The sequence below is a fragment of the Eurytemora carolleeae genome, unplaced genomic scaffold (genome assembly GCF_000591075.1).
Source record: "Eurytemora carolleeae unplaced genomic scaffold, Eaff_2.0 scaffold827, whole genome shotgun sequence".
Taxonomy (NCBI): Eukaryota; Metazoa; Arthropoda; class Copepoda; order Calanoida; family Temoridae; genus Eurytemora; species Eurytemora carolleeae.
The window spans coordinates 43,336-53,675 of NW_019397877.1; the positions used below are offsets into that span (position 1 = coordinate 43,336).

Consider the following 10,340-nt stretch of genomic DNA (forward strand, 5'->3'; position numbering starts at 1 on the left):
AATGGTAGAAGCTAAAGTTAATCATATTTTATTGGTCCAAAGGCCGGTGTTCAAGTGTGTATAATGAAAGGGAACAAAACAACAAGTTTTATTTACATGATGTAAACCTTATAATTAAGACATATTATTAACTATTTTATTTAATTATTCCTAGGAGGTAATTCATTATCTCTTTAATTATATTTATGGCCAGAATATTTGTAAATCAGATCTGAGCAAAATACTCATGTTAATCCTTAATCTAAAAAACGCGATTTAACGCGGGAAAAGGTAAAAATATGAAATAGAAAAAAAACTTAATAAGAAAAAATGGATCAAGTACTAAATAAGACAGAATAATAAGAAGAAAATAAAGAAATGGCACACCATATTGTACACTGTTAAATTCAAATTGCTCAGCTTGTATACACTGTACATGTATTCTGTACATGTAGAGAATAACTCCAATTAAATATAAACTAAATCTTCGCAGCTGCCCCGGAAGTCGGAATGATTTGCTGAACAAAATGGCGGATTTTCCACGAGTTCCGAAAATCCACCAAACTTGGTTTGGTTTGGCTAGATCTGAGCTGAAGACTAGGGCAGGGGTAGAAAGACAGGCTGGTGGTCGCGTGCTAACAGCTGAAAATATATCAGTCAATTGGTTAGCATTAATAAATAAATGATTTTTGTGAAGTTTATTAAACCAACCTTTTTAATTGCTTGCTTGGCAGCTAGTCGTGTTGGCGTTTATTTCTTTAAATTATTAATTATTCTGTCTTTTCGGCAGCCTTGACGGGGATCAGGCCCATGATCTTGGTCTTGATCTCGTCGACCTGAACTTTGACCTTGTTCAGGACTTCATCCACCTTGTCCTGCACAAAACATTACATCAATTAGATAGTCTGCACACAAAAAAGTCAATTGAAATTGAAGAAATAGTATTGAAAACTGAGAAAATAGTGCAAGAATGTGCTTTGGAAATAATCTTTTTTTTTGAAGAAACTTTTTTTTAACTTTTTAAAAAATTTCTAAGAAATGTATTTATTTTTTGAGTTTAATTCCGGGAATACACAGGGAAAAGTTTAGAACTCTCGCAACATGATGAAATGAATGGAAAGAGAATAGAAGGTATCAGAGGAAAGAAAATGTGAATACAGTGCTGTGCAAAAAATCAGATCAATTAAAACGAAAACAGATTATTTAGGTTTTCTAAAATCATATTTATTCTATCCCTCTTTCCGTTCTATGCTCTTACCTGAGAAAAATAAGCGTGGAAAAGGAAAGGAAAAGTAGGATGGAAGGAAGGTAATAGGAAGATTCAGTTTTCTATGAAATATAATTCAGTAGGATAATGGGAATAGGAATAGGAAATGCAAATAATTAAGTTTAGATAAAAATCCAAATTTTAAGTCTGTTGTTAATTGGTATCAGAGACCGATATTATCATTATTTTGATATATTTATCTTGCGAAATAATAACTTTTCCTATATACGCTTATTCTCTAATTCTTATATCTTTGCAACTTGAAGTCGTATGTCATTTGATATTTCAAACTATGAATTCTGCTTTATGAAATAGTCAAAGTTTGAACTATTAAAGTTTTACTAAATCTGGTCACAAAGATATAGGTATTTAAAATTAAGGGGAGAGATCACTTACTTTCTATCTTTACGTGATATATTCATCGTAATTTTTTTATAGTTAAATTCAAGTAATGTTTAGATTCTATCTTTACCTGATATATTCATCGTAATTTTTTTATAGTTAAATTCAAGTAATGTTTAGATTCTATCTTTACCTGATATATTCATCGTAATTTNATTCATGAGGTAGGCCTTGGGGATGGAGAATACTCCAATCCAGGCAAGTATGATCAGGGTGATAGCGTTGAACCAGGATCCGATATAGGTCAAGCACCACAAAGACAACCCGAACTTGAGGGTGTCCAGCATGTTGTCGACGAGGAAGAGACGGCGGAGCTCCGAAACGCCAACGTTGAGCTTGGCGGCCAGATCGGCGGATACAGCCTCAAGGTTCTCAGTGGGGATATTCACAGGGAGGTTGGATACCTTCGGTAAGTACGTGTTATGAGAAAATTGAGTAAAAGATTTTTTTCTAGAAAAGGTTCTCAAGACGTAATTTCAAGTGGCTCTCCATTTAAAGGTACATGTCCGATTCACAACATTTGACTTGAACAAGAATGCATGAGATTGTGGTTTCCAATTTCAATTCTGCTTCAAAATAATCAAGCAGATGGTTAGTAGCATTAAACACTTTTAAATCGAGAAAAACGACTTTTATCTTCCAGATTATTGATAAGAGAAATGTTTAAAGGTTACAGATGTGAATCGGCATGTCCCTATTTAATTGGTAGGTCATTTGAAATAGTGTTAATCACTTGAATAGTGTTATATTTATAATAATTTCAAATATCTTTGTATGAGAAGTACGGATTTGAACTCAGTGCTACTAACCTCACACTTAACCTATTATCTTTGTAACCTGACGGTGTAGACCTAATTTATTTCAAATTGTAACTATATAATCTTGTACAATTCATAGAATGCTAATCTCAAAGGTCTGCAAAAATCAGGTTGCAAAGATATAAGGATTAGAAAACTATAGTATTCATTTCCTTTATAAACTTTTTTATAATTTGATACTAAATAATGTTGAGGATGAGTTATGTTACTCCAATTAAATAGAAGAATAAATATAAAAAGACTTAAAAGAATAATAATGGAAAGAAAAAACGATTGTCTGCATCAAATACATGCATCAATTACTAGCTGCCAAATATTTCTTAACAAAAAATACCCATTTTTTAAAATAAATTGAAGAAAAAAAACTTACAGCGGAGAGAGGATCAGATCCCTGTTCTGCCTTGCCTAGCATCACCATCCCCTTGGTGTAGAGCTTGACAGCCCCCACCCCCAGCAGCAGCAGCAAGCACAGGTTAGATACAACATAGATCAGAGAGTAGTAGCACAGGGAGATCAGGCTTACTAGGATAGATATATAGACTAGGATTAAAATATAAATAGATAGATAGATAGAGGGTAGATGTATAGATGGATAGATAGAGTTGATCGAAATATAGATAGATAGATAGACCGATAGAAGGATGAGTTGGTTGGCCTGGGTAAAAACGGATGAAGGATGAAATGCGGAAAAATGAATGAATAGATGAAAAAAAACGACTAAAAAGATTAATTAAGAAACAGCAGGATGAATGAATGATAGAATGAATTAATGAATTAAAAGAAAAATTAATGTTATGGGCGAAAGGATGAAAGGATGAATGAATTATTTGTCTCTAACCAAGTACGGATCCGAAAACAGCTCCTGAGAGGATGGGGTTCTCCCAGTATACCAGGCTACACAGACTCATTTTATCTGAAATATATCATCATTGCAACATCCAAACTTCCGTAGTTTCAATCTCCAAGAGCGAATGTCATAATAGCCGTCGTTTTGTATTTCCATGAAGACGTTTTTTAGAAGAATGAAATCTATTAACAACACCCCCAAACTGTTTAGTGTCATGAATCCTTGATAAATAAATGCTCAGCTCCTGGATGGATAAATCCATTTGCAAAATCCCTAGCTTCCATTTTCTTCCTTCCACCATAATATATTCCAGTGAGGGCGACCCAACCTGACCGACAGCTGATACACAGGTAGCTTCGACCCTTCCCGGCCTTCACAAACACAACGCCCCCTAGAATAGAAGAAAATAATGCGCGAAGCAAAAATGATTTAAGATTTGTTGACCTACATACTATATAGAGCATTTTAAAGTAACGTCCTATCTAAAATAGAAATCTAAACTACTTTATGTCCCCTACTAGACAAGATTATGTCACCAGCTAGACAACATTATGTCACCTGCTAGACAACATCATGTCACCTGCTAGACAACATTATGTCCACTGCTAGACAACATGATGTCACCTGCTAGACAACATTATGTGCACTGCTAGACAACATTATGTCACCTGCTAGACAACATCATGTCCCTTCTATAGAACACGATGTCCCTGCTTAACAACATTATGACCCCTGCTAAACTACATTATGTTCCCTGCTAAACAACATTATGTCCCCTGCTAAACAACATTATGTCCCCTGCTAAACAGTATTATGTCCCCTGCTAAACAGCATTATGTCACCTGCTAAACAGCATTATGTCCCCTGCTAAACAGTATTATGTCCCCTGCTAAACAGCATTATGTCACCTGCTAAACAGTATTATGTCCCCTGCTAAACAGTATTATGTCCCCTGCTAAACAGCATTTTGTCACTGCTAAACAGCATTATGTCCCCTGCTCAACAGCATTATGTTACCCGCTGAACAAAATTAAAGCCCTTCTAAACTACTTTATGTCCCTTGCTAGACAACATTATGCCCCTTGCTAGACAACATAATGTACCCTGCTAAACAACTTTTATGCCTCTTCAAAACATTATATAGTATATAGTACCCTGCTAAACAACACTATATCCCCTCATAAACAACATTTTTTCTCCTGTTAAACAAGATTAGGTCCCTATAAAGACAATTATGTCGCTGCTAAAGAACAGAATGTCCCTGCTAAACAGCATTATATCCCCGTTAAACAGCATTATATCCCCGTTAAACAACATTATGTCCCAGCTAAACAACATTATGTCCCTGCAAAAGAACATTATTTCCCTCTCCTACCTGGTGGTGTATTTGGATATTTCGAATCTAAATTCAGATCTTGAATAGCTTCAGGAGGTATACACATTGCAAACCTAATACAATATTCATTTCAATTTTTTAAACTTTATGCAGAAACTTGTTTGACATTCAGTATTAGAATTCTAAACTTCAAAGAAACAAAAACAACAATATTGAATTTATATATATTTCTTTAAACAGAAATTAAAAGCCAAGACATCTTTTTGGAAAAATTTTATCGAGTAAATAATTTTCTTTTGCAATTCTTAAGATTATTATGATTTATATTTTGTACAATGTACCTCCTACATTAACCAAAAATCTGAAACACTCCCTTTAAACTCTAAATTGTTGAATATAATCCCTTGTTGTTGTATTAGTCGGCTTCCATCTTGCTCTTAGTTTGATTATATCTCCGATACCTCGCCATAAATTGTAAATTTCATCTCCAGACTACAATATCCAATATCATTACTCATTCATGGCATCTATATAGATTTTACACGTTTGTTTGGTTGTTTTTGTATTTTTTTTGTTTGTTTGTATTTTGTTTGATTGTTTGTATTTGGTTTGATTGTTTGTATTTTGTTTGATTGTTGTATTTTGTTAGTTTGTTTGTATTTGGCTTGAAGGTATGTAAATGACCCATTTTGATCCTTAAGAATTTAAAAAGTCACATTGAAAACAGAAAAACCAAAAAGTGGTCATTTTCTTAAAACGTGAAGATTAAAATCCAATAAATTACTTAAAAATCACTAATATCGAAATCAACCACATAGCCACAAACTAGACTTTCAAAATTTTTTTTGAAAAGAAAAATGGGTATGAAATCATTGGCAGGGTTTTAAATGTAAGGCGGGAATCGGATTTGCCAACCGTAAAGATATTTCGCTTCTTTGTGAATATCACTGTATGAATCATCCTTATTTAGACTATCAACTTTGTGAATCTTGAAATAAGACTAAACTATAAGTACATTTTCTTGATTAGTCCGATTTGATAAAAGACAGAATTGAATTAAAATATTAACCAACATACTAACAATCAAATCAATTTTTTATTAAACGACAGAGCAAAAATCGCGGTAATGATTTAAAAAATAAAGAAGAAAAAAATTAAGTTGAAAAATGAAGGAAATTTTTTTAATTCAAACCATCAATAACCCTTCCTGGGATCATATGATTGTGAGGTCCCACAAAAATTTTGGGCCCAACAGGTTCAGTCGTTTTGACGTTTATCGGTTACAATCGATTAGGTAGGGTAAAGTCGCTACTAGGTGGGGTGAGGTGGCTACAAGGTGGGGTGGGGATGCTAGCGTGAGACACCAGTTCTCGTTAGATCACTGAAGTTAAGCACACTTGTCCACAGCCAGTAACTGGATTGGTATCCAGACTGGTGTTCACGGGTTCGATTCCCGGACTCCTCACAAATCTGTGATTTCAAAATAATTCCAATTTTTAATTTCTAATTGAACGTTTAGAGAGTAATAAGAAGAATGTTTTTACTCCTGGTATTTTCATGAATTCTATATAATTGAATGATAATGGATTCCTGTTTGTTGAAATCAAGAAATGCATAAGATTTGTTTACAGCAGGGGCGTAGGACACGCCTACATTGTCCTGGGGTAGAGCCCGCCCCTCATAATCATCATAAGCCTCAAGAACTTTAACAAGAAGATCACCTCCTGCAAATATTCAGGGGTATATATTTTTTGATTGATTATCCATTTTTCTAAATTCAGCGGGGAAAAAAACCTAAAAATATTTTTGCCCTTCGCAAATAATTTTTGAATAAACCCCCAATTGAAAATAATTTTTCTAGACTATTCTTTTCAACCTTTTTTATGTTTCAAATCAAAACTTTTGTACTGTTTATCTTTGGGTCCGGAACTGGGAACTGAATGGTGGATATCGGGATTAACGCTTGATCTTCTCTTTTTCATAATCTCCAGATTAAATAATGCTTGTTCTCCTCTTGATATTAATCTCCAGATTAATTAACCTATCAGGATTTTGGATATCCCATTCTAAAGTTCCCCGCTCAGCATATTTTTTGCGTCCAGCGGATCAAATAAATTTATCTTAGATATTCCTCAGTCGGAGCCTACCAGTGAAAACTAAACTAGTTGGATCAGGCTCTTATCCCTCAAATAAAATAGAAACACAGTGGATATCAAGAACAAGCCTTGTAGATTTGCGCTCATTAACAACAAAAGTTTTGATCGCTTAAATAGGAAAATGAAAAACATGAATTGTTAGTTTATTCTAGCTTTTTAATTTTGTAAGAAAAATTCAACTCAATTTAGTCTAAATTCACAATATTCAATGTTTCGAAAATCTGCAATAGGACCTTTAAAAGTTTAAACAGGGTGATATATTTGATAAGCCATTCCCTCTCCAGACCTTTTTCGGTAATTTTGAGTAGAAATATGTAAAAATGGATTTATTTTTATCATTTATTTATTTTAGTCTTACTTTAGGAGTAATCACGTGTAGCAAGTTTATATTAATTTTGTCATCCTTTTCTACCATATTATATGTGAAAATTGAAATTTGAAAATATGTGAACATTCTCAACATAAAACTGTTTTAAACAACAAATCTCTATTCCTACCTAAAACTGCAATCCTGTGGGTGAGTTGAGGTCTCGTTTCATGCTTACCGATCATCACTGTATCACAGCAGAATATATCACCAATATCAAATTTCTAAACCAACAAATATTCAAAGTAAAGAAAATAATAATAGAACAATTGAAGTAATGAGTGTGAAGGGATTGTGAATGTGAACGCTATTTCAGAGAAGTATCAAAATTTCGCGGCTGTTCCCTTTAAAATATAATTTCAGATAATAAAAAGAATGAAGAAACTTGCTTTTACATGTCCAATTTTTAATTTTTCAAAAATTATTTTAAATTCTTAAAAATATACACCCCCTAAAAAAGGTTGGTTAAATTTTGTGAATATTTGTTTTTTCCTTTGGTTTAATTTTCATAATAGTAACTCCTGTTTCGGTCAATCCATTTTTTAACGCATGGATTATTGGGGCCGCTCCTCTCAACTAAATTTATATAAAAAAATATTCAATAATATTTTCAAAAATTATTTGATTTCTTCTAATTTGTTTTAATTGTAAGCATTATTAACAATTTCTATTGGAAATATGTTTTGAGAAGAAGTGTGAACTACAAAAATCTGAAGAAAAGTTCAGGAGGAGGGGGGCACCCAAGTTAAATCAGTTTTAAAGTTGTCAAGGGGGTACAATTCCCCTCCCCCCTTCTAACATTTACCTGCGGCAGTAAGCTTCCGTGAACATTAAGAATACCATGCGGAAACTTCTCAATAATCTTACTTATTCATTTTAACTAATTAAACTGTTACAGACAAAGGCTAAGGATGAGGGGGTGGGGTGAAATCTCTCCCCCCCCCCTTCACTAATTATTACGAACTTCATATAATTCTCACTTAGTTGTATTTAAGTGTTGACTTGCACAATATTCTGCAGAACTGATCCCATTAAAGATGAAGCCAGTGAAGCCATACTTATGCATTAAATAAATTCAACGTAATAACCAGAGGCTAGATGATAAGGGTAGGAAAGGGAAAGGACGGCCTCGAAAACTTACTCCAGAGGGTTGTCTGCAGGGCAGAAAATGTGGAAATTGAAGGTTTTAAATTATTAACCTCGAAATTGAAATAATATTACAAGAAAATGTATGTTAATAAAAACAAATAATTTTCAAAAATTGTTATTTAGACGTCAAATTTTAAAAATATATTATTAATAAAGTTGTAATCTATGTTTGTATGTTTGTTTGTGCGATCATAACCAAAGGCGCAACTAGGGGGGGGGCGGCCGGGCTCGCGCCCTCCCCTAGTTCGGTAGTACCTGAGAGGGTCCCCCCCCCCCTGCAGAATGGAAAGAAAGAATGGCGAATATCAGTCTTACAGGAATAAGAAAACCAATAGTTATTGTAAAAATTATGCTATAGTTAGTTCAAAAAAAATATTTTTATCTTTCTCAATACTCAAGGTTAAAAGATATTGTAAACATTTATTGTAAAAAAAGTTCCGAACTATTTAGTTTTTGTGTTGACTGTTGTTAGTTCATAGAGTTCAAACTTTACAAATGTATCTAGAATATACTGATCTAAGTTCTAACTAGATGTGCATCGGATGGGTTTTTTATCCAGATTTTTGCCACAAACTCTGATATGTTAATTAATCCCTTTATCTTTGCAACCCAATATGGTAGATTTGAAACTTTGAATTCTTTTGGTAAAGATTAAAATATCAAAGGTTTACACTATAAAACACGCACTTATATTTTGAAATTTTTTTTCGAAAAATAGGACATGCTATGTGACGGGCACTGCGGCCACATGTCCAACTTTGCCCTTGTACATTTTGGATGAAAAGTGGGGTTCAAAATTCGAACAATTGCAATAGGAAATTACACATAATTTTTTTCTATGAATTTACCGATAATATTATCAAACTTCCCTGTGGTTGAAGATTTCGCACAACAGACCTCTAACCGGTGAATTAGCGTTCCACCATTTCTCATCTCCAATCTTTTTAAGGTTTCTGGTCTCAACAAAAATAAATTTTTCAACAAATATTTTCAAAAATTCTAGCCTTAAAATGATAATTGAAAATATGGGTTATGTCAGATTATAAAAAATCTATTTTTCCTAAAGCAAATTCATCTGTGCCGAAAAACAAAACTTTGAAACTTTTTGAACTTTTAGACGTCGTTGAAAACAGTTTAGTCCATGGAGGGTCATTTAAACAAGTCCCACAAGTGGTTTTAAACTTTAACAATGAAACCCTTTTTAGGGTCAACAGGTTTAGGGACCACATTTAGGGATCTACGTGGAACCGTCTGGTTCAGTAGGAGCAAGGTTCCTAAAATTTAAAAATAGGCCAACATTATGCGCAACAATGCCGCAAATCATTAAAATTCTAAAATCAATAAATTCGATTAAATATTCCTTTTTAAACTCTAAAACTTAAATTTGCTTATTAAGCAAATAATAACTATTTTCAGATTTTGTTTAGATTAAGTTTTTTTTCAATATTCTAATTGGTCACAAGCATTTTAATATTAGTCATATATATTATATTTCAAATATTCTGTTTCAAAGTCGTCTTCATAATTAACCATTTGTTTTCAGTTTTATCTTTAATTAAAATCTTTTGATGGATGACCTACATATTTTTCAATTATATCAGTGGCGTATACAGGGGGGACTATTCGGACTAACCCCCCCCCCCCCCCCGTCAATTGCCATCTTAAACTATGGTTTCCAGGGGGAATTCAGCTGAGGCCTCTTTTTGCACGTAAATTTGATATATGTTTACGCTTTTTGTATTGAAAAAATTTTTTGCAATAATTACACCAATTTTTACCCAAAAATAATATATGACAACCAACGAAATCTTGTTCACGTTAAATTTTCAACTGAAAATAGATTTTTTAATGGTTTAAATAAGTAAAAAATAAACAAAATGATTTTTGTTTTAATTTTCCTTCAAAATAGATTTCTCTCTTAAATCATATATAACAGTTTGAAAAAGGTTTTAAATCCTTTGGTTAATCTCTAAGAACTGAACATTGCTCTTGTTAAAACTTTGAAAGCAGTGAAGTTTA

The 10,340-nt window shown here is 33.0% G+C and overlaps 2 protein-coding genes across 3 annotated transcripts; both read right to left on the reverse strand.

Moving 5' to 3' along the window:
• Positions 1-14: 14 nt before the first annotated feature.
• Positions 15-3,395, reverse strand: LOC111716181 (reticulon-1-A). Its single transcript, XM_023491613.1, has 5 exons — positions 3,305-3,395; positions 2,837-2,988; positions 1,804-2,052; positions 691-857; positions 15-621 (listed from the first exon to the last, which is right to left on the reverse strand). The coding sequence occupies exons 1-4, from the start codon at positions 3,372-3,374 to the stop codon at positions 750-752; spliced, it is 579 nt and encodes a 192-aa protein (XP_023347381.1). The 5' UTR covers positions 3,375-3,395; the 3' UTR covers positions 15-621; positions 691-749.
• Positions 3,379-8,254, reverse strand: LOC111716180 (methionyl-tRNA formyltransferase, mitochondrial). 2 transcript variants are annotated; one of them, XM_023491611.1, is made up of 7 exons: positions 7,978-8,252; positions 7,665-7,748; positions 7,303-7,396; positions 6,240-6,373; positions 5,053-5,141; positions 4,689-4,762; positions 3,379-3,704 (listed from the first exon to the last, which is right to left on the reverse strand). In XM_023491611.1, exons 2-7 carry the CDS (start codon positions 7,680-7,682, stop codon positions 3,526-3,528), a joined length of 588 nt encoding a protein of 195 aa, XP_023347379.1. In that variant the 5' UTR covers positions 7,683-7,748; positions 7,978-8,252; the 3' UTR covers positions 3,379-3,525. The 2 variants fall into 2 exon arrangements, with proteins under 2 accessions (XP_023347379.1, XP_023347380.1); XM_023491612.1 differs by lacking the exon at positions 7,665-7,748 and having other exon boundaries at positions 7,978-8,254.
• Positions 8,255-10,340: the final 2,086 nt, after the last annotated feature.

What these genes read in the sequence shown, in the direction of transcription:
- LOC111716180 (XM_023491611.1), bottom strand. An exon ending in TTCTTGATTTCAACAAACAG is followed by an intron (nt 5,142 to 6,239) that starts GAATCCATTATC and finishes TGGATATTGTAG; the next exon opens with TCTGGAGATGAAATTTACAA. An exon ending in CCGACTAATACAACAACAAG is followed by an intron (nt 4,763 to 5,052) that starts GGATTATATTCA and finishes ATATTGTATTAG; the next exon opens with GTTTGCAATGTGTATACCTC.
- LOC111716181 (XM_023491613.1), bottom strand. Translation starts at nt 3,374, where the DNA reads ATGAGTCTGTGTAGCCTGGTATACTGGGAGAACCCCATCCTCTCAGGA. An exon ending in TGTTTTCGGATCCGTACTTG is followed by an intron (nt 2,989 to 3,304) that starts GTTAGAGACAAA and finishes TATCTATCCTAG; the next exon opens with TAAGCCTGATCTCCCTGTGC. An exon ending in GATCTGATCCTCTCTCCGCT is followed by an intron (nt 2,053 to 2,836) that starts GTAAGTTTTTTT and finishes TACTTACCGAAG; the next exon opens with GTATCCAACCTCCCTGTGAA.